This window comes from Microcebus murinus, chromosome 20, assembly GCF_040939455.1.
Source record: "Microcebus murinus isolate Inina chromosome 20, M.murinus_Inina_mat1.0, whole genome shotgun sequence".
In the NCBI taxonomy this organism is placed as follows: domain Eukaryota; kingdom Metazoa; phylum Chordata; class Mammalia; order Primates; family Cheirogaleidae; genus Microcebus; species Microcebus murinus.
Window position 1 is genome coordinate 31,730,877 of NC_134123.1, and position 26,754 is coordinate 31,757,630.

Genomic DNA, 26,754 nt, shown 5'->3' on the forward strand with positions numbered 1-26,754 from the left:
GGGCCACCATGTTAATAATGTTCGTAATGGGGTTTCCTTGGCATCCTCTGATTGAATCCCACACTGGCTGGGGGAGGTGGGCACTGTCAGCCCCCTTTGCAGAATCATCTAGAGTGGCCCTCATCGGGGCTTCCCATTGGCCCTGGGGCAGGATGATCTGCTATTGTGTGGGACTGTCTGGAGCAGTGTCTGGCATCGTTGTCCCCTGCCCAGCAAATGGCTGCAGAGCCCCCAAGTCATGGCGACTATTGAAAATGCCCCTATACACTTTCAAATGCCCTCAGATGGGGAAGGGCCCAGCAGCTTAACCCCATGTTCTTAGACTCTCAGCTACATGACACTTTTCCCTCCATCACACCCGAGCCAGGAGACATTACACTCTAAAGTGATGTGAAGCCCTTTAGACTTCACAGCGAGTGAATGAGAAACATTCAAAACGTAACCTCGGTTTGCCTGTTCTATTTGCTGTCCCGTTTTATCAGAGGTAGGGCTATCTTACCATGAAGACAGCGAAGCTTGGGCTTCAGGGCCTCTCATTTCCCAGCCCCCGTGAGTACCGGGTGCTGTAGGGTTACAGGTTACAGGCGGGGAGACTTTCAATGTCACCGTAGCCAGAGAGTTGTCTAAAGAGGTCCCAGAGGGAAGAACCTGGATCACTAAGGTCCAAGTCATCTGTTGTCACTTGTTTCTCAATCCAAAAAAACACAATGAGAGACATCCATGCCTAATTTTTCATTTGCATGTGTCACATTCTTTTTCTTAAAGAGGACCCCAAATTCCATAAAGCTTAGTCCATTCCACATTGTTTATGGAATGTCAGAGGAACTTTGTGCAAAACCATCTGCCTTGGCGGCGCGTGCACGCCCTGAACCGCTCTGTCTGCCTTGCAGCCTCTGGACTACGAGATTTCTGCCTTCCACACCCTGCTGATCAAAGTGGAAAACGAGGACCCACTGGTACCCGATGTCTCCTACGGCCCCAGCTCCACGGCGACCGTCCACATCACCGTCCTGGATGTCAATGAGGGTCCGGTCTTCTATCCAGACCCCATGATGGTGACCAGGCGGGAGAACATCTCCGTGGGCAGCGTGCTGTTGACTGTGAACGCCACGGACCCCGATTCCCTGCAGCATCAAACCATCAGGTAGGCGATCGCTCCGGAGCCGCAGGCGGGAGCCGGGTAGGAATTGCTGCTTCTTCACGGTTGCAGAAGCTGCTTGTCAGGAGCAGATACCATTAAATTAAACTTGTTTGCTATCTGAGCAAGGGAGAGGAAGTATCACAAGGGAGAATTGGTGCCCGAGGGCTGCAGGGAACCGGCTTCCCTGCAGGGGGGACTGTGCTCCCCTCCCCGACTCCACCTGGGAGGAGGGTGGCTTCGGGCTGTGTTCCCAGTGACCAGCCAGGCCTGCCAGCACTGGCACAGTGCTGGAGGGAGAGAGAAGGAGCCGCTGTGTGGATGGCCTCCTGCATCTCAGACACTTGACCTACTTTATCATGTCCCCAGCATTGTGACAAAGGTGTGGGCTGACTCCATTTACAGATAAAGGTATTGCTGCGAATTCAGAGAGGTTCGATAACTTGCTCAAGGCAGCCCAGCTTGGTGGCAGAGGAATCAGGATGGACAGGGGGCAATCTGCAAAGTCCCTGCTCCTCCTGCTGCTGAACACTAGTTGGCTCTGAGCCAGCAGAGGGGAAGGAGCAGAGACATTGCCCAGCGCTTAAAAGTGGACCAACAGTGTCTGGGGTTTTACCTAATGAATGACAGGCTAAAAAAAAACAATGCCATCAGAAATCAGAAATTTGTATCTTCATTTCTTAAGCTCTGCCCAGTGCTCAGATAGAAGGTATTTTCATAATGAGATTTAATTAAATGGTCATTACCTGGGGTGCATCTAATGCTGGTGAATGCAAGATACCCTCGCCGGTGCGCCGTTTCATAATAAAATTAAATCGGCATGCAGGGCCAAACGCACGCCTGTCTCTGCAAAAAAAAGTTATTAATCTTCCTCTTCCAAAATCTAATCTTTTCATATGAGGTACAAATAATCAAGTATTAGACACACTTATAATAAAACATGTGCCTTATTTTCCTGATTTGAAACACCTGAAAATGTGGCCATCTCCAAGTCAGCCACTTTACCGTGGAGAAAAAGAAAAAGTTATTTAGTTTATTTTCCAATCCCAAAAGTGGATTTCTTTTTACAACTAAACTTTCCGAAATCCCGGATGAACTAGATAAAAGTGCAAAATAATACCAAATCCTATAACAAGGTATATCTGAAATATTCATTTTTTTTTCCTTTTCTCCTTTTTTCTCCTTGCTCTGTATCTGGCAAAGGAAACATGCAATTTAAACATCAAAGAGAAAGCTTTCCTTTGGTATATACATGGAAAAACCTGTAGCTTAACAGACTACAAGGTAGTTGGACAAATTCAGGGGAGCTTAGCTGTCGTTTTGTATTTCTGCAATAGGAAGTAGAAAGGTAGAAGCAGGCAGCTCCTGGGGGGTGGGGGATAAAATGTATTGAATTGGAGTTGATTTTGCTGAGCCTGGGACTCTTGCAATTGCTGTCACAACTTGGGATGCTGCCAGGCACCAAAGGGTTAAAGTTTGGGGGAGGGGCTGGTGGAGGTGTCTGGGACCCAAAGCTAGAGGTCCCACTAAGGCGGGACAGACAGTGGACAGAGGTGGGTCACTCTGAGTTGTTAGATTAAGACCAGCCCCGGCTGACTTAGGCTAAAGGGAAATTGAAGGATTCTATGGATAATTTACAGGATGGAGGGATGTCTGAAGAACCTGTTTGAGACAGCACAGGACGTAGGGCAACCTCAGGCCTTAGGTGACAGGAACAGACAGGCTGGCACTTCAAGATCTCCTGGGGGGAGTAAGCCAGCTCCAGTCCTTTTCCATTCTCGCGTCACTTGGCCCACGGGCCACGTTCCCCGGGGTGGGCCTGCTGTGCTAGAGCTTGGGTCTTGAGCCTCCCGGCTCAGGGCGTCTCAACTGATGGTCACCCAAGATGGTGTTTCCAGATGTGGCTGCTGGAACCAGTCCCGGGGAAACTGAGTCAAGGACAGACACCCCTAGCCTGGTGGGTGGGGTTGACAGGGAGAGCCAAGACATTAAGGGACAATGAGGCCAGGACCTGAGCCGTGGAGATCTAAGCCCCAGTCGCTAGGCCTGGGAGCAGGGGTTCCCCTCCTACCACGTGTGAGAGGAGGAGGAGGCCAGGGAAAGCAGCCTGCGGGTTAGCAGAGGGGAGACTTGTGGGGAGAAAGTTCTGGAGATCCTCGTGTTTCTGCGCAAGTCTGATCGTCCCAGGTGTGACCCTCAGTCACAACTGACCAGGGCCCAACTCAGAGAACACACGGACTCCCCCACTTGATTGCAAGGCCCGTGGGGCTGGGGCCTCCAGCGTGGCGCGATTCAGATCACGCTCTCTCTCACCTCTTGGCTCAGCTTCACCCGCAGCCACGTCTGTGCGTGTCTGCAGGGAACAGGCCCAGCAGCGCCTGTCCTCGACCCTCCAGCAGAAAGAGAGGCCCATAACCGTCCGGCCCGAGGCCCAGGTTTGGGTCTCACTGCGCCAACCTGAGCACGCATCTCTGAACCAAACAGCAGGACTTGCAGGGGCTGCTACCCAAAGAAATGCTGATGCTCTTTCCAGGAGGTGGGGATGGACGCTGGGTGACCAGGAGCCACAGATGGCCGCTGAAACCCAGTCCAATCTTGTGAACCCGTCAGTAAACAGAGCTGCTTTGTTTCTCTGTGGCTGCAGTGCCTGAAAGGTCTCGCATCTACAAATAGGCCTGGCCGAGCAATGGCTGGGCTCGTCCCTCTCTCAGCCTTGTAGCAAAGGAAATGTGTGTGCGTTTGTGTGTGTGTGTGTGTGCGTTTGTGTGTGTGTGTGTGTGTCACACACGTTTCTCTGGCCTGATTCCTCAGACATATTCCTTCCTACTGGTGACCAGAGTCCCCAGCAAGTGCCCCTTTCTCAGCCTGGCACCGGCTGGGCCTCCTTCCCCCACTCCCCTATCCCTCTCCTCTCCTGGTGCCGGTTCTGAGCTCATATAGCAGGGAAGACATCACTGACAGGCCGAGCTATTGTCAGTTGTCACGGGAACTCTTTGGGAAGAAGAGGCTCATTAATTATTTGCAGGCTTTGATCCTGTGCACGGGGAGTGCCGTCCCTGAGCGCTGTGCGTGCAGAGCAGGAGTGGGCCGGGCTGGGAGGCAGTTTTCTAATAATCTAGACTCGGCTCCCTAGAAGTCTCAGGCAGATGCGATGACCCTGTGAGTTGTGTTGCTATTGTTGTTCTTTTAAAGATTCTTCAGGGAACAGGCATTGGAAGAAAAAGAAACTTCACTCTGGGAACTCTCTGACATATTTTTATCTCAAGGAGAGCTCCTCCTCTTCCTCTTCCTCCTCTTTCTCCTCCTCTTCCTCTTCCTCCTCCTCCTCCTCTTCCTCTTCTTCCTCCTCTTCCTCCTCCTCCTCTTTATCCTCCTCCTCTTCTTCTTCCTCCTCCTCCTCTTCTTCTTCTTCCTCCTCCTCCTCCTCTTCCTCCTCTTCTTCTTCCTCCTCCTCCTCCTCTTCCTCCTTTTTCTCCTCCTCTTCTTCCTCCTCCTCCTCTTCCTCCTCCTCGTCTTCTTCCTCCTCCTCCTCTTTTTCCTCCTCCTCCTCCTCTTCTTCTTCTTCTTCCTCCTCTTCTTCCTCTTCTTCCTCCTCCTCCTCCTACAAAACAGGAATCAGGCATCTCCCAATGACATTTTAGCATCTCTAATATCTTTTTCTTTTCCTCTTCCTCTTCCTCCTCTTCCTCTTCCTCCTCCCTCTTTCTCTTTCTCTCTGTCTCTTCCCCCCCACCCCATGCCATCTCTATCTGTTCACCGGCCCCCGTGACTCAGCTGCAGTGACTCCACCTCAGCTCACATGACTAACCAGCCCCCAGAACCGAAAGCCACGGTGAGAGACGCTCCACGGGCCAGGACCCTGAGAACCTCACTCAGGTCCTGCCTGTCCTAGCGTCACTCTCGCCCCCTCCCTGAGCAGGGCGCCTCCTGTGGTCAACATGGGAAGCCTCCTCCCTGCCCTGAACCCCTCCACAACTTGGGAGCATGCTTGTAGCTAAGTCCCGGTCCTGACCTGTGTCCTGTCTCTTGCATGCGAGGAAATGCAGATTTCGGGCACAACTGTTCCCTGCTGGCCACAGCTAGTCACTCTCTCATCTCAGCAGGGAGTGTTCAAGTCAGCAGAAGGCGCCTTGATCTCTGAGAAACCTGTAATTCCAGAGACAGGCGATGTCCAGGCGGCGTCAGAGTGAATATTCGCACTGTAAAGCCCAGGACATTAAGACTTGTTAAAAAGCCCATCACGTCTCGCTCTTCGCCTAATCAACACGGACAGCAGTGGTCTAGTGACAGATGAAATTCTTCTTTCTAATGACTTTTATCTTCTTATCCTTATTATAAAGTTAAGATAGTTCATGGAGGAAACTTTTGAAAAGGCAGGTAAGAATAAAGAAGATAATAAAATATCCGTAATTATCCAAGACCAAGAAAATCCCCTTTTAACAACTTGCGTCTATCTCCTTCGATCACATCTGCGAGAACTTTCTTTTTAATTGCCACAATTGGCTGGAATCATCCATCCTGTTCTGGAATCTGCCATTTTTACTTCCCAGTATATGGGTAAACAGCTTTCTGTGGCAAGAAATAGCCATTATTTTTAATCACTGAACAGTATGCTATTATTCTATTACATGGATGTATTCATTTATTTATTCATTCTCTTGTTGGCTATATTGTCTCCTCTTGTTTGCAATATTTTTTAGAAAACTTCCTGGACATGCTTGTAGCTAAATTGTTTAATGCATCATTAATTTTTCTAAAGATAAGTCCTTGAAAATAGTTTGCTTGTGTATTGTTAATGCTTTCTTTTTTTTTTCTTTTTTGAGACAGAGTCTCACTCCATCACCCTGGGTAGAATGCAGTGGCATCATCATAGCTCACTGCAACCTCAAACTCCTGGGCTCTAGCGATCCTCTTGCCTCAGCCTCCTGAGTAGCTGGGACTACAGGCACTCACCACCATGCTCAGCTAAATCATTTCTGTTTTTGGTAGAAATGGGGTCTCGCTCTTGCTCACGCTGATCTTGAACCCCTGATCCTCCCACCTTGGCCTCCCAGAGTGCTGGGATTACAGGCATGAGCCACCACACCCAGCCCTAATGTTTTTTGACATATACAGAATTCTTTGTTTTGATATCTAGGCAGTCAAATTTATATTTTTCTTTGTCTAAATGGATGTCATGGTTAGAAAGTCCTTGGGCTCCAAGATCATGTTCATATAGACATGTCCTCAAGCAGAGCTGGTTCCCACGCTGAACTTGTTGCTTAACTGACTTATCATTGGAAAGAGTAGCTCAGTGATAATTATGCTAAAATGGAAATAACCACATTTACTCAATTTACTCTCCAACAGTGAAATAAATAATGGGACTAGGCTTCCACCAGATCCCTTGGTCTGGTTACATTGGGGATGCAGCTGGCAGCTAAGTCATTTTGGCTAGTCTAGGAGGACTCATTTGATTTTCTCAGCTATCAGGGGATTCTGTTGAGGCAACCAAGTAGCAATTCCTAACATTCTAAACATTTTGCAGGCAGAACTCATCTTCTCCAGGGACCATAGTAAACAGTTCTACAGCAGAGATGTCTCTTACACATGGAATGTATGAGATATGTGTTGAGAAAAAATATTGTTCCCACCCATGTAAAATTTCATATCACTATTCAACATATTTTTTGGAAAGGGTCATTCATCCCGGGAGCCCTGCAAGTGTGTGTCAAGCACTTTATCTGTGGGGACTAAGTTTGGCTGAATATAACAGGAAAATTCAAAATGGCAATGGCTCAGAGGAGACAGAGGTTGAATTTTTTCTCACGTAAAATAAGTCTAGAGCAGGCATGTCAGTCCAGGGAGGAGTTACAGTCCCACACAGCTGTCAGGAGCCTAGGGTTTTTCTTGCTCACCATTCTACCACTTCTAGGCTGGCATCCTCCTCCTCAAAGTCTATTATGGTTTCTAGTGCTCCAACCTACACATCTGCATTCCAGACAGTAGGAAGGGTGAAAGGGGAAGATGGGGGATGCTTCCTGTCTTTTAAGGAGACTTCCTGGAAGTCAACCGCATTGCTATTGAAAACTCATTGGCCAAAACTAGTCACATGGCCATGCCTAGCTCCAAGGGATAGTGGGAAATATGGTTATTTGGGAAGCAATGTGCCCAGCTTTTAAAACTGAGGTTCTTTACTACAGAAGAAAGGGGAAATAATATTGTGAAGAAACTAGCAGTTTCTGCCACAAATACCTTTGTAAACTGAACAATTTTATTTAATTAAAAAAAACTACAGGCCGGGCGTAGTGGCTCACGCCTGTAATCCTAGCAACTTTGGGAGGCCGAGGCGGGCGGATTGCTCAAGGTCAGGAGTTCGAAACCAGCCTGAGTGAGACCCCGTCTCTACCAAAAATAGAAATAAATTAATTGACCAACTAAAAATATATATACAAAAACATTAGCCGGGCATGGTGGCGCATGCCTGTAGTCCCAGCTACTCGGGAGGCTGAGGCAGTAGGATCGCTGAGCCCCGGAGATTGAGGTTGCTGTGAGCCAGGCTGACGCCACGGCACTCACTCTAGCCTGGGCAACAAAGTGAGACTCTGTCTCAAAAAAAAAAAAAAAAAAAACTACAGGGTAAATTTTAAAAGGAAAAAATATCCCATGATGTTAGACTTTTGCATAAGCAAAATAACAGGTAATTGTTTTACTAAAATTCTTCTGCTAGACAAAAAGCATAAGGATTGTAGTTATCCATTCACTCGTTCATTTAATGGTATTTATGTGCCCACTGTGGGCCTGGCACTGTACTAGGTGCTGTGTGATTGATCACTGGTGAAAGATATGGTCTCTGTCCATAGCCTCCCAGGGAGCTTATGGGCATAAAAGCAAGAACTTTTCCTGCAAATGATGATGCCCGAGGAAGGAAGGAAGGGAGAGAGAGGGGGGAGGGGAGTTTCCTTGGGAAGTAAGACCAGTGGTCGGTCCCTAACTAAGAGGGAAGACCCAGTGACACAGATTACTTACTTCCAATCACCACGACCACCTCGCTCATCACCAGATTGCTGAGTTCCCCCAAAACCCTGCTACCCCATGCTTTGCACAGGCCTCTGCCTCCTGGGACTCAGGTACCAGACCAAACTAGGCCAAGATTTCCATCACCCCCTGGAGACATGGATTTTGAGAATGATCATAATAATATTGCTAGTATTATGATGAAAATACTTAACATTTTTGTGTCAAAGTTCACCCAAAGTCCTGTTACCGGTCTTATTGAATTCTCACAAACACCCTACAAATGAGAAAATATTAATTTCCCTTTTTACTGGTGAGGAAGGCATCACCTCTCTGAGCCCTGGTTTATGGAAGGAGAACATGGAAGCAGATGGCCAGGGACGGAATCAGTATGGAGGATAAGAAGTTGGAGCTTCATTGGCCATGACTGTACCAATTTCTGATGCTGGTTTAGGGCTTTCTGAACATCCTTTAGTGTAATGTCATCATGCTTTCCTGTTCCTTAATTTACCATCTTGCCACTAGACTTCCAGCTCCATGAGAGTAGCAGTCATCTTCACCTCCTGCCCTGATAAACCACCACGGTCTCCTCAGGACCATTGATTAATTGAGCACTTTCGGCCCAGCACTAAGACCTTCAAATTTTCCAGGGGCCTATAAAAATGGCAAGCACCTGAATGCATAAGCTGTCACCTCCAAAATTTGAGAGAAAGAAAACAGCAAACTTTAAATTACTACCCATGAACTGTCCATAGCATCTTGACAGCTTTAGCAGGTAAATTTAATATTTGCAAACATGTCTCTACATTTGTAAACCATTTGTAGAGCTCACCTTGCAAGAATGACTAAGTAGACCCCAGAAAAATCATAGGCAACTACTAATGAAATATTTCTTACAGCCAAATAATTCAAAAAGCAAAAGTAAAAAATAATTTCAGAGGGAAAAAAATGTAATTGCAGTGTGGGTACATTTTAGTATGCTGGATATGATTTGAGGTGAGGCCCCCATAAAAAGAGAAAATTCTTAGGGGTTCAAAGGTCTTCAGTCAGCCCGAAGCCAGCAGTGATCCTGGCCTGTGGCAATTGCTCAGTAAATGGGTGCAGAATGGTTTAATAGTCGCTAGGTTGGAGGTTTCTGCATGCAATTATTTTTGTGAATAAGCAGACATAGGTTATTATTATTATCATTTTATATTCAAACATTAACTAAGGTCTACCAGCCATGAAAACATTTGCATTTGGCCTTGTTTTAAACCAGTCCTGAGAAGGGTAACCAGTCCCTGGAGAGAAACCTTAGCAGGACATACAAACCTCTCCCTGAACTTTCCAGATCTATGAAAGTTACATTAAAGAGCTATTTCTGTCAAGCCACCTCTTCTTCTGAAGCCTTGATCCAAATTGAGCCTATTCTTTGAACACAGAATATCTGAATCAGATCCAAATTAAGTACTCATCTCTTTGAAAATTACAACCTGCTTTGTCCTGATTTCTTTGGGGCTCCGTACTTTTATAAGTCATTTCCTTCCTCCGGCTCCTCTTCCTCCTCCTTGGTTGCTTTTGAACTCTATGGTGGAATCACGCCTACATTCAAACTCGTAAAGAATGCAACATAGAATAATGAAATTCAGCCCCAAAAGATTTATTAAAATGCCCCATTTCAATTTTTGCTGGTCTTCCTGTGACTCATCAAGTCCTTTTCTTTAACATCTTGTTTAATCTAATATTGGAGTCATTCAAAGGAAATCATGAAAAATGATGGGAAATTGAGCAAAAATCATTGTCGATTGGCTATGGGACATTCTATTCTGTATCTTCTAAGACCTTTGGAAGTAGAAATGCGAATTTTGTCATCACTGGCATTCTCAAAACCAGGGGTTCAAAATATATAGTAACTCACCGTTTATTGGAAGGAAGGAGGATTTCCAACCCCAATACCAGATTTCAAAAGCAGACTTAGGAGTTTAATTTGGGGTGACCCCCACCTTTTAGATTTTAATCAGAAGTTAAAGGCCAAATAATAATATTTCTACCTGGGGAAATTAAGGAAGAGCCTCTGTCTATGAAAATATATTATTAACACTTCATCATAATTAAATGTGGTTACTGACCTCAATAATAGGATTTGGGGTGAAGTGATTTTTTTTGTTGTTGTTTTTTAATGAGTTAAGATTTTTCTTTCTTGAGTCAACAAACACAGAGCTTGGAAATGTAAATGAATTGTTTACAGTGGTGCCTTTGTAATTTTTAATTAAAGTGATGTTCTAACATTGTAAGTTTATGGTGGCAATACCTTTTATTGCCTACTCTGCTGTGGAATGTTTAATTATTTATGTAAATGTATTAGCACCGCTGACTGTTACTTTTTAGTGGTCAGATTTTCTGTTACAAGGGAGCCAGTGGGTAACAAGTCCTAATAAATTAAACAACTGCATTTTTAAAGTTTTAAGAGCATGGCTGACTAAAAATAGAATCTGGGCTTTTATGACAAACCAGAGACCTAAGATTTTCATTAACTTGGACTAAATGTGCTTGATTTTGCTAATATGTAACATCTGACCATTTGGATAAATAGTGGAAAGGCTATTTTACAAATCGACCACCTTTTTAACACCCATCTACATATGTTGTTATAAATTTGCCATGGGCCAGACTTTCATTACAGAAAACGTGGTTTCAAATTGGCTGTATTTGAATATAATTATGATGGTCCTTCTTGTCAGCCTGAGAAATTAATTCTCAGAAGCAATATGGAAAATATTGACAAATGTTAATATTATTTCCTGCCCAATATTTTCTAAGCTGTTAAATCTGCTTAGCTTTCTTTTTTGGTTTTAATAAAGGCATTTGAAATAGATGAGGATTGCCACAGAAGCTCCCAATATGGCGTTGATGAGAAAGCCACATAGCTCGGGGTTGGAACGGAAGCGAGTTGGATGGGGAAAACAGTTGATTTATTTTATTATCTGAGTTTGTCTGTCAATCACCACCACCAGCCAGCCAACAAACCCATCTCAGGGTCTCACTGGAGGCTTAGCACGGCATTAACCCAAACACGAGTAATGAAACCGCAGGCCGCGAGTCGTCTAATTCAAGAAACGCATTTCATCTTCTGCTCCCAGTTTGCTTTCCAAATGAATCTCATAGCTTGTATTTTCAAGTGATGGACTCTAAACTACAGTTCTCCTACATGTGTCTAATTGGGGGATTTCTTTGTGCATTCTGATCGTGTTGGCAGCAGTCTCAGTATAAGATCGGACCTTACACTGCTGGCTTTAAACAGTCTTGCATCCCTGTGTGAAGATCCCACGAATGAAATGGGGGCCCCTGGAGTTGGACTAGGGCTACAATGGGAGAACCCATCCTTTCACTCATTCATTCATTCATTCATTCATTCATTCCACAAATATGTAATGAGCACCTACAGCATGCTGAGTACTTTTCTAGGTATTTGGGGGGGATACAACAGCAACAAAAACAATTAAAAATATCTGTTATCATGGAGATTATATTCCAGTAGTGGGGAGAGAGGAAGCTGCCCAGGTGCCTGTAAGAGCCCCGGGGAGGCGTTTGGACAGAACTCGCTGGACGAGAGGTTGCAGGAGGCCCCATGGATGACTGACATGTAATCTCTCTGGGCCTCAGTTTCCCCACCTGTAAAGTGGGGGGGGGATAATAATATCTAGGTTATAGAGTCACTTGTGAAGGATAAATGAGAAGATAATTTGGGGAAAATGCTTAGAGCATAGTGCGTGGCACATAGTAGGCATTTAATTAACCAATTAGCATTTTTAACAGAAAGGGTATAACGTGGCCATTCTCTAAAGGTGTCTCTTTGAGAATGACAGGAGTACTTTCCTAAACTCTGTGGTTTTCATATTTTATGGATTTACAATAAAGCAAGTGCATGCAAACACTTAGTAGGGGTGTTAGCAGAAGTTAGTGGCCCCTCCCAAGAGTGATCATGGTTTTCCACCTTTGTTCCTAGATAACCCTGTGTTCATCCACAAGCCAGCCCCAGTATCTCACTGCTAAAATTCCGTGATGCCAATCTCTTCCCTATTCCTGGGAAAATTTAAGAGAGTAGATAGAGATTTCTAAATATTACGTTTTGCCATCTGCTGTTTTCCTTCCCTGCAAGCAAGCACTCAGAGATGACAGAGCCAATGAATGAACGGTGAGCTGCTATTAAAGATAAGATTCAAACACCTGATTTATGAAGGCTTATAGCTTGGCCCCTTGGTGGAGGTATGCTTGATTTTGCAATTTTTCTAGAGCACACATATAACACAGTCATATTTTCTCCTAGTAAAACTGTTCCTGGTTTGGGCATTGGGGTTAAATTTATCAATATTTTAAGATGTTCTGCAAAGTACATCATGCTGTGCAAATAATACCCTGAGTTGTGGATACTGTGTTACCCAAACATTTTTAGGATCTGGTTGAATGTTTGAAGTAAGATGAATCAAAGGAGACCATTACCTATGAGCAAAAGAGGACATTACGATTCAGAACCGCTAATCATTTCTAGGCCGCTATCTGTCAGGGCCCATGGTTGCAAGCAACAGAAATCAGCGTCAGCTGTATTAGGTGGAATAAAGCAAGAATTTACCAGATTGGAAGTAGGCACCCGGAATGGACAGGAGACCAAAGGATGAGCTGGAAGAAAGGAGTAGTCACCAAATAGAACCCAAGAGGGGAGGCAGTAGGGACCACCGTGACGGGAACAGTCCCATTCTCATGTTTTATTTAACATGTTTCCCATTCAGTGAACATGACCTCCCCCTCCCCCACTGAAAAAGCATCTGATCTGCTGCAACTGTCTCACGTCCCACATCCACTCCTGCTGCATTCGGCACGGATGGGAGTGGGTTAATACCTCCCCCCACCCACAGGGCACAAAACGGGATTTCTGCAAAAAGAAGGCTGGGATGCTACGAGGAATGGTGAAGGATACTGAGCAGCCAGGAATGACAAACACCTACTCCAAACCCCTTCCACAAATGCAAGTCTTCCGCAAGGCCTGTTACAACCTGTGCAACCGACCTGCAGGTCATGACAGTCCCTTGTAGCCCTCCGTGAGGACGGGTGCTTACAATGGCACAAATATTTGCATATTTACTTACTGCATTAAAGAGCATCTCTGTCACAGAACAGGCACAGGTGCATGGGGCAGAGGCCAGTTAGTGTCCCCAGGGCACCCAGGGCTGAGAGTGCTGCAGAGCAGCCCGTGTGGCTTACAGAGAGCAGGACGTGGCCCTGGGCAGCCTACCAGGGCGGGAGAAGGAGCTCTGTCCCGTGAGCTCCCACCAGGCTGGGACGAGTGCTGCACAGCCAGGCACTCATCTTGGGCACAGAAAAACCCAGTCATCAAGATAAATTACATTTTAATGCAATAGTTTCTAGATCAATATTAATACAAAAATCCACGCTAAGCAAAATATCAAATTCTTAAGTGAGCAGGCTTGACATTACTGATTTTTCCTTTTGCATCCAGCTCTGATTTGACTCAACCTGGCACAGCCTAGTACAGACCACTTCCCCACTCTGGGCCTATTTTTTTTTTTGTCCTGTGAACATAAAGAGTGGGATCAGAAATGCTCTGTGACTCTGTGGATCCCTGCAGCAAGAGCAGAAGTGAGTTCACCCTGCACAGGGCATCCTCTGTCCTAGGACTGGCCCAGCAGCCTGGCGGACTCAGTGGAAACAGGCATACTTTCTGTGACAGGCAGTTAGAATGCTGGGTGAACTGTGATACAACTAGGCTCCAAAGAAAAAAAGAAAAGAAATCTCTGGATTAAAAAAAAAAAACAAACTAGACTATAAAATAGTCATGTTTAAAATAATTAGGGGAAAAGAGCAGAAACCACACACATACACACAAAAAGAACATAATGAAATAGGGCAGATGTAAAAAGTAGCTAAATATAATGTCTTGAAATCTGACAGAGCATAATCTTGTAGATACTTTGGGCATCCCATGGCGGGGTGGGTGGTGGTCATCCCTGTTTTATGGATGAGGGAGGGAGGTCCCAGAACAGCTGAGGTTGAACTATTTGTGAGTGAAAGAGATGGGATTGAAATCCAGATATAGGATATATTTGTGCCACAGAAGTTTTTAACAGGAAAACATTTCTTTTGCAAGAAAAGATACTGTTACTAAAGAAAAAACAAACAACAACAAAAAAAAAACCCAAAAAATCCACACCCACTAGAGTGTATGGGTTCTTTAAGCTCCATGAAATCTCTTTATAATTCTATCCAAGGTGGGGTCTTCATCTCATCAGCCAAGCTGAGGGCCAGGGTGCACATGGTCTGTTTCATCTCGTTCTCCATTCACCCCCATTCTTAGCCTCTGGGGCTTACTTGGGAATCTGTAAAGATGGGGGGACCAGGGGGTCCAAGAGGGCGAGAATGTGAGAAAATAGCCCTTGATCCCATACTGGATCCAACTGAACAAAAATCATTCTGTCTGTCTCGAATTACAGTCAGTCTCCATTATTCATGGATGCCATACTTGTGAATTCACCTACTCGCTATATTTAACTGTCACCCCAAAATCAATACTCATAGCGCATTCCTGGACTAGCACAGAGCAGGAAAAAATTTGGGTCACCTGGTATGTACATTCCCAGCGGAGGTCAAACAAGGCCTTTGTCTTCTTGTTTCAGCTCTCACACTACAAATCAGTGTTCTTTTTAGTGCCGTGGTTTGTTTTTTTTTTTTTCTTTTTTCATTTTTGAGCTTTTTCTTGATGATTTCGCTTTTCAAAATGGCCCCAAGCACAGTGCTGCAGGGCTGCCTAGTGTCCCAGGGCACAGAAAGCTGTGATGCGCCTTACAGAGGGGTACACGTTAGGTTAGCTTCACTCAGGCATGAGTTACAGCGCCGCTGGCCGTGAGTTTAGTGTTAATGAATCAACAATATATATTAAGGAAGGTGTCTTTAAACAGAAAGGTACCTAAAACAAGGTTATGTGTTGATCAGTTGACAAAACGTTATGACCAGAGGCTCACAGAAACCGAACCCTATGGTTCTCCTAATAGCAGTGGTTCCGTGTTTGGTGATTGAGGGTTTGCATTGACTTTATAGGACATAACCACAGTGAATGACAAGAATCAACTGCACTTGCCTACCTGCATGGTCACTGCCTTTCACCCTCAGTAGACCATAAGCCCCCTGGGGGCAAAGATCACACTGGTTTTGAACTGTGCCTGGAACATAATAGGCACTCAATAAATCCTTTGTTTAATTAATAAATGAGTTGCAAATAAATTATTTTTAACGAAGTCTTAACCAGGCTTTAGACTCTAGCGGGTCTTGTTCAGGAGCTAATATTTAATACCTTTTTGCAAAGGATAGAAAGGGATTTCCATCAGGGTCTGACTTTAATATAAACAGTGCGAATGAATGCTAATTAAATGTCTTCATTTAATTAGTACTTGCTGCTCTTCCCTCCCCTTTGGGCTTGAAAAGATGAAAGAAACTGCTTCTGTTTCTCCAGTCTCTCCCAGTGTCACTGACCAGGCTCCGGTGGCTTTGATGAATCTCCCTGAGGCCACCACGAGAGACCGTGTTACGGGTGCTCAGTGCTGAGTCTCTCATGGTGCTGCCGCCTTGGAAAGCGGATGCAGGGCCAGGGGGTGCGCTTCCCCCTGGGGCAAGGGGCTGCCCTTGGAGGCCCATTCTGCTTCTCACCAAATCACACAGGCGCTGATCTAGCCTGGAACTCTGAGAGTGGTGTTTGATAACAGGCAGGGTAACTCCCGGGCTTCTTACTTTGGTCATAGTTTCTTGCTCTGCATGGTCTTCTGTTAGAGCAGCGGTTGGCAAACTTTTTCTGGAAAGGGCCAGATGATAAGTAAGTAATGCAGGTTTTGTGGACCACACAATCTCTGTCTCAACTATTCAACTCTGCCCTTGTCATTCAAAAGGTGCCGCGTCAGTGAATAAGTATGGCTGTGTTCCAATAAAACTTTATTTACACAAGCAGCCAGAGGCCCAGATTTAGCACATGGGTCATAGTTTCCTGATGCTCATAGTACAGCCCTACCCGTATGGTGGTGTCATCATTGGTCTGTGTTCTCTCCTGCACCATGAGCTCACTCTTTTCACTGTTTTCATCCCAACATCTGGTACAGTGCCTGCCCTGTGGCAAGCCCTCGGCCACTGTTCGCTAAATGCATGACTTACAAGACACAGCTCCCAAAGCACAGGTGTCGTGAAACAAGCTAAGCAGATGAAAAGTGATCTGAACCCCAGTGGCAGCCTATCTACCCATCACCCTGCCTCCTCTTGCCCGTCCTCAAAATAGCAGCAGTTGCTACTCTGTCAACAAATCAAAATAATATTCCTGTGTTCATTCAACAGCCATCAAGTATGGGGGTAGCCTCCAGATGTCAGCTGGGATCTGCCTGCCTTTGAGACCTAAATAAGCTTCGTATAAGTCCTGATTCTGTGCCCGGTAGCAGTCCAAAGGCTTCCCACGATTTATGCAAATTCTGGAGGGCTGGAGAGGGAGGCCCTGAGTTTCCAGAGGTCACTTCTAACTGCCTCGCTTTCCCGCATGTGCCAGTCTGCTGCATTCCACATTGCTCCTTTCCTTGACCCCCTCCCCTGGGCACACACGTGCGTGCACACACTTGTACACACACTCACTGTCATCAGAATTGGGTGCATGGGGTCCACTTACTTGAGGACTTTGGGAGGCATGGAAAGAGCAGTTACAGCCTATCAAATAAATTCAGCCTGAGTCCTAGATAGCCCTCGACTTTAAATTCTTCTCGCCAGCCAATTGCTCTCTATTTTTCACAGGACACATCACCCCAAAAGGACCCCAGCCTCAGCATATATTGTGACTGCTCTCCTGTCTCCAATTCCCCTTCTCCTCTGCACCTTCTCTCTTTTTTTAACAGCTTTGTGGAGGTGTGCTTGATTGACATCCAAAAGTGTGACTTGGTGAGTTCTGACATAATGTAAACACCCATAAAACTGTCACCACGATCATGACAGGGGACATACCCAGAACCCTCAAAAATGTCCTTGGCTCCTTTGTCATCCTCCTTACTGCCCCTCCTTCTTTACCTCACCCCCAGACAACCACCAGTGGAGATTAATGTGCGTTTTCTGGAGTTTCATATAAATTAAACCATAGAGTATGCATTCTTTTTTGTCTTATTTCTCTCCCTCAGCACAATAATTTTGGGACCCATACATGTTGCTGCCTGTGTCACGTTTCTCTCCTAAGAGCAGAAACAAAGATCTTCTGTAGAACAACTCAATTCTATCCAGCCCCTGCCTTCAAAGAGCTTTGAGCCCCCTTTTAACAGATGAAAACACGTCAGAAGACCAAAAGGGCCCTGCTCTCTGTAGAAGACTGTGGTGGTTTTAAATAGCCATTTTTCTCCCTAAAGGATGAGTGTCCTCTCACCCTTTAGTGGATTCCGCAGCTGCTTAATTATCTCCTACCATGTGCCAAGCAATGTTGTTGGGACATAGTAGGACTTCAGGTATCCAGGGCCTTCCTCTCGGGGAACAGTCAGAGAATTAGTAGGTGCACTACTAAAAGAATGTTTCCAAATGTAATAGGTGTTATGAAGAAAGTAGCAAATGGGGAGTAGGAAAAGCATCCATATATTTCCTTTGTTTACAGGTTTTTAGAATGCAATCCCATATTTCCTTTTTTTAGTCAATCAAATACTTTTTAATATACAATACATCCTCATTATATAAAAATTAACAAACACAGATCAGAATAAATAAAAAATTTAAAATCACCTTTAATCCTACCCCCCAGATATGGCCACCATTATATTTCATTTTGTTAACTCCACGAGCAAGGAGCAAATAAATATGTTTTGTTGCATTTTGTGTAATTAAACAGGGCCTGGGAACTGCTATCAGCTTCCTGGGGAGCTGAGTTGTGTTTATTTTTTTTAAGAGCTACTAATTTTTGATTAACAAGGATGAATGTAACAGTTAAGAGGAATCTAATTACACCCTCTTCCCTTTCTCCATGAAACATTATTCCCCACGAAGTGTGGAGTCAAGACTCGGAGGGAGTATGGCTCTGAGCTGGGGAATTATAGGGGACATTTTTCATGTCACTACCTAGACAGTCGTGTGAGTGCCCCAACAGTAAGGTATCTCAGCTGCAGGTTACATACCCCGCTGAAGCCAGAGCCGGATAATAACTCACTTTGTCATTACTTAATTCTGTGATGGCTGCAACTACTGAGCCAGAATAAAAAGCCGAAGTCCCTGAAAAGATGAGGAATTCAGTGTCAGGATGTTTGGGAACAGAGGAAGCAAGGGGGCAGCTGAGGGGGGCTGTCAGGTGGCTGCATAAAGAAGTGCAGTGATGGATGTAGTGATCCCAATTTGTGTCTTTTCCAAACGACATATTTGCATGACTCCTTCATCAATTCATTCAGGCCACACGTATCTGTGGACTGCATCCTGTGTGCCACTCAGAGTCACAAGCCAGGCCACGTGTGTGGTGGTTCTACCCTGGCTGCTGCCTGTACAGCCTTTTGCCCTGTGGGAGATTGAGGGTATATGTATTTGAGCTAAGACTAAAACCCCTGAGGTCCCTGCATGGATTCGCCAACATCTGGTGGTTCCCCAAACACATCAAATTCTCCTCTGCTAAGGCAGCTGACCTGAGTGACACCCCTCGCCCTTTCCCACTATTCCCCTTCTCGCCCAGACCAAGCTAACAAGGTACGGCCCCACTTCAGCACCATGGACAGCATCTACCAGGTGCTCAGCACCCCTGCTGATTGGACGCTCAGTATTTTACGTACCATCTCTTCCCTGTGCCTTTGCCCACTCTGCTTCCTCCGCCCCCTCGCCCTCTAATTAACAGCCTCCTGGCTGATGTCTGCTCACACGCTGGCAGCAGAGTAGCGTGCAAGCACACTGGGGTTGATAGCCAGCTCTGCCACCGAGGGTTGTGGGACTTTAAGTAAGTTACTTAATCTCTCAGATATGAAAGGAGATGATACCCAGAGTCATTGGGAGGATTAAATAGGCTAATCTAGCAAAGCTCTTACTACAGTGTCTGGAACTTAATAAGAACCCAATACATACCGGCTATTATTGTAATCCTTCAAGAATCATCTCAAACATATCTTGTCCTAAAAGTCTTCCCTCATCACCTACTTCCAATCCCAGGTGGGGCTTGGATGACCCTCCGTGGTACTCACTTACCATAGCTTTCATCAAACTGTATTTTGCAATTTCTGGTGAGAGTACCAGTCAAGATAAGTAATACTAGCTGCTGTAATAGATAACCCCCCAAATCTCAATGGCTGAATATGAAAGTGTATTGCTCCCTCATATCATAGTCCATTGCAGGTGTTGGGGGTATGGATGGCTCTGCTGCAGAACATCACTCAGAGATCCAGCATCCTTGGCTCCTTCCATCTCACAAGACCACCCCTTCAGTTTGTGGCCTCCAGGGTTGCTATGGAAGAGAAATAGAAAGGGAAAGAACAAGGAGGGTCTTGCCGGGGTTTTGCAGCCAGGCCCAGAAGTGACATTATCCCTTCTTCTCATTTTCCTTTGCCCCAACCTAGCTGCAAGGGAAGCTAGGAAATGCAGCCTGCCTCTGTGTCCAGAAGGAAAATATGATAAAATTGTCTCTGCCCATGCGGGAGCTTCTTGTCTCCCCCATCAGACCAGGAGACACTCAGCTCAGTGACCATGTGCCTTGGGTCTCTCATCCAGTGTTTGTTCCATTCTACTTTCCCTTGGGCTGAATGTTAAGAATTAACTCCAGAGCTGACCAGGTGGCACAGTGGGGAGCGGCTTTCCAGGCACAGACGATGGAGATGCCAAGGGATAGAGGGGCGGAGAGGAAGCTGGCACCTTCAGGGAACTGAAAGTATAGCAGCACTTGCTTGGACTGCATATATATTGCTGCATAAAAGTAGCTCGTTACCACATTAGCAGAAGGTGCATATGAGGATGCAAAGGGAGTGGGGGGAAATGAGCCAAGCCAGCTCAGGAGAGCAGAGCGTCACCTGCTGAGCAGAGGCCAGTGTCTCTGAATCCATCTTCCTGTGCTGTGAAGCCTCCATGGGTTCCAATGGCAAGGCTAAAAAGAGCTTTCTTCTTCCTTGGGTCACTTCTTTCTTTGAATAGAGCTGCATCCCTGAGACAAGAAAACACACTGTGTTGAGTTGTGCTTTAAAAAACAGCTAGGCAAGGAATGCAAATTAGTACAAACTTTCAGAAAGACACGTTGCATTATGGATCAACTTTTTTTCATACAGTTATACTCTTCCATACCCGTAATTCCACTCCTAGGAATTTATCTCAAAGAAATAATCAGAAATGGTGTCAAAAATGTCTATACTCAGGAAACAGATTTATGTGCAGAGTTATACACTGAAGCCTTATTTATGATCGCAAAAAAGTTAGAAAACAGCCTCTGTGTCCAACAGTAGCAGGCTGGATAAATAAATTATGGAACAGCCATATAATAGAATAATATTCAGTGTTTAAAACTGTTTTATAAAAAATTTTAAGCCAGGGAAATTGTTCCTGATATAAACTGAAGTGGGAAAAATAGGTTATCTAAGTTGGTTAACTGTATGATCCCAATTATATAAATCACATGTGGAGAAGACCTTGAATAAAATACCCAAGGTTAGGAGTGGTGTTCTCAGGCTCCTGGGATTATTGATGATTTAATTTTTTCTTCACACTCTCTTGGATTGTCAAGTTGTCAATGTTGAACATGTACATTATATCTATAAACAGAAAAATGTTATTTTAAAGAAGTAAGGAACAAGGAAATAGTTAGAAACCGTCCTTTCTCTCAGCAGACCTGCTCAGAGGTACTTTGGTCCTTTTTCTGAGAACTCAAATGCTAGCCTAGACCACCAGGGCCCTGAGTGTGTAATGTGCATGCAGTAGCAATTACTGAATAGGGGCACAACCCTTTCAGCCTCCAAAGCATCCATTCCGTGGCACAAAATGTATCAGCTAAAACCCCATCCAGATAACCCTACACACATCACTTTTTTTATACAGCGAAATGAAATAGGCTTATTCCTTTGTAAGTTCTATAAAGACATTTCTTGGCATCTCAGAAATGACAAGGATCCTTCACCCAGATTTCACAGCATCCCTGTTCCTAACCTTGGTTATGGCTCAAAAATGTTCATGGATATTTGAAAAGTATACCCCCCTTTTCACCTGAAGCTGTGCTTCCCAATTTGGGCTGGAGGATAGAACTGTCTAAAGGCAAGTTAAGGGATAGATAAGTGTTTTAAGTGCTTTCTCTTAGATTGGGTTTTTAATCCAGTATGGTTAGGTTGTCAAGACAAGAGAGAGAGAGTGAACAAAAAATAATAATAATTTACCCTAAAATGTACAGTAAAATGCACTCTTGTTCTCATCTTGATGTCAGAATGTAAACGCAGAGATGGTTCTTCAAATCCCATGCACCAAGCCAATTATGAGCTTAAACTCGGGTCCTAGGAAGGAAAGTTTAGGTGGTTCAAGGGAAATGTTTGCCATGCCCCCAGGGTGTGGATTCAACCTGACTCCCAATCTCCAAGCAGGAGCCACTCCAGTATCCCACCAGGGAATCGTTCTGAGACACAGCCTTCCTGCAGCCCCCTGCCACGGGCTGCAATGCTAGGAAGAGTGACGTTACCCCATCAGCGCAGTTCCAGGAATTAAGTACTCCTTCCTTGCCAATTACATGGTGACTATTCTTGGAATTGAATTGAAGCTCTGTTAGAAAATTGTTGAAAGCCTTCATTGCTCATTTTTCACCAAATTGAACTCCCTAATGTTACCATAATAGAAAAAAATCTTCCAAAGTTCAATTGGAATTTTTTTCCATTAACTCCATAATAAGGGTCCAATTTCAGGAAAATAGTTTCAGTGTGAATGAAATACAGTGTTTGTTATGCAGCATCAAAACTGTCCTCCAACATGTGGTGGAGGCCTATGCTCCCTAGGGTTGAACTTGCTGGGAGACCAACAATAATTGGGAAGCTTCTAGATTTTTCTGGCATGTTCTGAGAAAAAGCCATTTCACTTAGATGAATTATCTGCGAAACCAAAGTTCACCCCTTCAAGGACTATATCTTTGTATATTTTGACTGGGTCCCTAAAACATATACTTTCCTGATTCTTAAAACCAAGTATGGGAATAGAATTTAAGGTTATATGAGGTAATTGTTCTTATAGGTTGATAAATGGACCGATGCAATGCATTACTTGCTTTTGAGTTTTTCTGTCCTTTGTGTTTATCATACTGTGATCACTGTGCATGCCTCTAGGAATCCCCTAGGAAAATAAACTAGACAACCAAGCTTTTTAAGAGTTATGACTTTTTTAAAAAAAGAAAAGAAAAACAATGATATTGCATGGAAAACCTAAGAGAGAGAAAATGAAGCTTTACTGAGCAACTACTAACCACCAGGTATTTTCTGTGCATTTTATCATTTCATCCTCCAAACAATGCCAAGGCAGGTCTCTTTGTCACCACTGCATAGAAAAGGCTGCTGAGGATAAGAGGCTACACACATTTGTTCCAAATCACATAGCTAAGAAGGTGCAGGTCTAAGCCAATGTTCTGCTGTAGATCTCAGAACATAGACCTATTCTAAGATCTCAGCAAATATTTTCTCTTTCTCCCAAGTTGGGGCTTGTACCCTAAGGACTAAGAATGGCCAATGATGGCCCTTCACAGCAATAGGGTTATGCATATTTGCTACCCAGTCTGGGGTAGGACTTGCTGTGGGTTTTCTCCTGTTGATATGTGCTCTCAGCTACCCCCGGCTGTTTATTGCAACGGCAGCTGGGCACCAGCTGTGTTTTCCTGGAAGAGGATGAGTGACAGAGCGATGGCCCAGCCATATCTCCTTTGGGGCACCCTTGGCCCCAAGTTAATGGCATCTCAGCTGACTGGATGAGGCAAAAACAGAAGGAAATGGGTGATATTCTAAATGAGTGTCTCCTACTACGTGTAGAGGGAGAAGTGAGCACCGCATGCATTCATGCATCCATTCAGTGGGTCAGTCAATGCGTATGTATTAAGAATCTGCCTATGCTAAGCCTGCCGCTTTGTGTCTGTGGTGAGAAAATCGCTGTGTGGATTTGGGTAACAGCCTCACCTCCATTCTCTGTTGAGTCCATTCCTGTCCTCTGCCCGTGATGGGCTCCCTGACACCCATTCTGATCATGTCACTTCCTTCTGGAGGGACTTCTCAGTGTTCTCAGGCAGACTAAGTTCAACATTCACACCTCAGCTGACCATCGGAAGTTCTGTATGGTGGGACACCAAGAGGCGATTCTACACTTGCACCATTCATTCTACCCTTGACTCTAAGGAAGAAAGGAGGGGAAGTTGGGCCAAGTGATCCCCAAGGTTCCTTCAAGCGACAACAACCTATAGGTCTCCCATCCTAACTTAAATTTTATAAAATAAGGGATATCTTTAGGCAGGAGAGTGGATAAATCTGCCCTAGGGCCGAGTGCCTCTTTCAGCTCCCACTGGGTGCAAAACAAGTCACACCAAAACTCAGTGGCTCAAAACAACATAATTTATCATCTCTTGTGGTTTTGATGAATCAGGAATATGAGCAGGGCACAGTGGGGACAGCTTTTCTTTGTACCACAATCTCTGAGGCCTCAGCTGGAAACCCGAAAGGCCGGGAGCTGAAATTATCTAAAGGCTTTTTGTTTGTTTATCCGGCAGTTGATGCTGACTGTCAGACATCTGCACGTGGCCTGGGCTTCCTCACAACATGGCGGCTGGGTTCCAAGGGTAACCGTCCCAAGAGCAAGAACCTAGTGGAATCTGTATCACCTTTTGTGACCCAGCCTCAGAAACCACACAGTGTCACTTCTATGACACTTTATTCATCAAGGCAGTCATAAAGGCTGGCCCACATTCCAGGGAAGGGAAGTAGACTGCACCTGTGGAAGGAAGGAGCATCAGAAATATCATCACAGCCATATTTGGAAAATACAATCTACCATAGAGCCCAAAGCTACATGAACAGAGCATGGGTAGGGAGTTAGATGGACCTTAGTTCAGATCCCAGCTCCTTGCTCAGTAGCTCTGTGGCATGGGGACATCAGTGAACCCTTTCATGCTGTTTTCTCATCTGTAAAATGACTGTGATTTGTAACTGATTGCATCAGGCCATCCTCTCAGTCAGGGTTCTTTGGTTGCAAGCCACAGGAACCAACCCTGCTGAACAGAGGAAAATGCACACACACGTGCCTGTGCACACACACACAATGTAGGGAAGCTGAAAGAAGCAAAGGAAGAGATGATGAAGCAGGCTTCAGAAAGACCACAAAACAGCTGCCTCAGTGACCCAGGTTCCTGGAGAAACAGGTGATGTCTTTAGGTCCTCACAATCAGGGCGAATCAGCTCCCAGTATTTTCCATTCCCGTGTCCCTCTGCAGATTTTGTACATTCCCAGGAAATAAAGTCATGGTGGCCTGTCTGGAGTCTTGAACTGACTTCACCACTTGAGCACAGGAGACAGAGGCACCATGACTTAAAGTCCCACCAAGACTGCATGAAAATAGGGGACAACCCATGGAAAAATAAAGGTGCCCTCCCCAGACACGAGGGGAATGCACAGGCAAACAGCATGTCCATGCTGGTCATTTTAAGGACAAAGAAGGATAATGGATAGAAAGGTACATAAGGCAGTCCTATTCCCTCTCCCCAACATGCTGTTCATGTTTTGTGCTCTAGAACAGGATTGTCACCTTGACTGGCACGGCTCCTAAAATATCTCCCTTCCTGCCTGTACCCATCACAACCTCATCCGTCTTTCCAGGCCCATTTCAAACACCTCTTGATCCACAAAACTTTTGGTGAGTAAGAAAAGATCTCTTCCTCCTCAAATTCCTTAATAATTCTAGTTTGTACCTCGCTCAGGCCATTAGTACCTTCTTCCTTGTTTTGGTCATCTCCATTCTGCCTCATCCAAGCATTTCCCAACACAGGCACCTCATCTCTCATACTGTCTCTGCCCTCTAGGTACTGTCACTCACTCAGTGTTTTTAAGTTGATTTCAAATTGACTCGTTTTATCTTTGTACTCAGCCTCAGCCTAGCAATGATGTCTGTGATATGCTAGCTAGATTTTTACCATACACATTAAAACAAATATGACTGCAGTTTCAGAATTAACTGTTGACCCCCTGTTCTATTGCCTTTCCTGATTCTGCCTCAGTTTCCCATGAGACAGAGAGATCAGCCCTCACATTCCTCGTGTAGCCCTGACATTCAGCCCAGTGCCATCGATCCAGTTGCCATTCAATAACTGTCACTGAGTGAACAGATGGAAAGAGAGAAAGAGAGAGGGAGGAGGAGGGGGAGATGAAAGAGTGAAGTTAAAGTAAATTGGACACATCTTTTGCGACAGACCCTGAAGGCAAAAGTAAAGCTAGGAAAGTCAGATTTTGAGAAAAGCATAATGATCATTTCTTTTTCTTTTAATGGCACCTTCTCTTTGAACTTAACCTTCTATGAGGTGTCAAGGGGCATGGGGAGCAGTGTAAGTAAGCAGCAACTGCCAGAGTGCCTTCATCCCAAACAGACTTGCGCAAGGCACTAGAAAGCACGAGCTCCCTGCTCCCCAGCCCGAGGCTCTTCCAGCCAGCGATGCTGCAGCTTGTAACTGACTAGATCGGGTTGTACCATCAGCTGAGGTTCTTTGGCTTTATTTTTACCTGGCAAGTGCAAGACTTGTGACCTACACAGGCTCCCTGCAGAGCCACCAGGAGAAGCAGACCTCATGACCTCATCATTTGTAGCACAAACTCCTCCCAAATGCCTCCCAAGACCTTTTCCCAGGGGAGCGTCAAGCAGACCACATGTGCTTCCACAGCTAATGGATGTGTTCCTCGTCTGCCTGGCTTGGACCTCATTGTAATGTCATCAGCATGAGGAGGAGCCTGGTTGTCCAGGTTCCTGGACGCTGGGTTGAGGCAGTCCCCTCCTCTTCCTCCACTGCTCTTGGCTCACTTTTAACATATATATTTTTTGTCTTTTTGTATTTTTCCCCAAGTTCTTTGCAATGGGTGCCCTCTTTCCTGAATTCATAGCCTTCATACTTTCTCTTCCCCCTAACCATGCTAGTGCCCCGTAATCCCCAAAGATGTCCACACCTCCATGTCCCTGGAACCTGGGAATTTATGACCTTACATGGCAAAGAGATGCTGCAGATGAACCTAAGTTAAGGACCTGGAGATGTAAAGATTGCCCTGGGTTTTCTAGTCAGCCCCCTTTAATCACAAGAGTCCTTATAAGAAGGAAGCAGGAGGGCCAGAGCCAGAGAAGCAGATGTGATGACAAATGCAAGACGCTGGAGCTGTGCAAGGAAGGACCCACAAGTGAAAGGCTGCAGGCAGCCTCTAGATGCTAGAAAAGTCAAAGAAACAGATTCTGCCCAGAAGCTTCCAAAGGGAACACTGCCAACACTTTAATTCTAGACTCTGACCGCCAGAACTGGAAGATAATAAATTTGTGTTGTTTTAAGCTGCTGGGTTTGTAGTCCTTTGTGATAACAGCCATAGGAACTGAATCCACTAAGACTCATCCATTTCCTTCTTCCAATCCCTGGGGGTCC

At 45.2% G+C, this 26,754-nt stretch overlaps 1 protein-coding gene across 1 annotated transcript in view; it reads left to right on the plus strand.

Annotated features, from left to right (window-relative positions):
* Positions 1–26,754, plus strand: part of CDH13 (cadherin 13) — a 958,432-nt gene that overhangs the window by 866,229 nt on the left and 65,449 nt on the right. Inside the window, exon 10 of the mRNA XM_012743295.2 lies at positions 891–1,144. Within this exon, the coding sequence (XP_012598749.2) occupies positions 891–1,144 (254 nt within the window). The remainder of the gene's footprint in view (positions 1–890; positions 1,145–26,754) is intronic.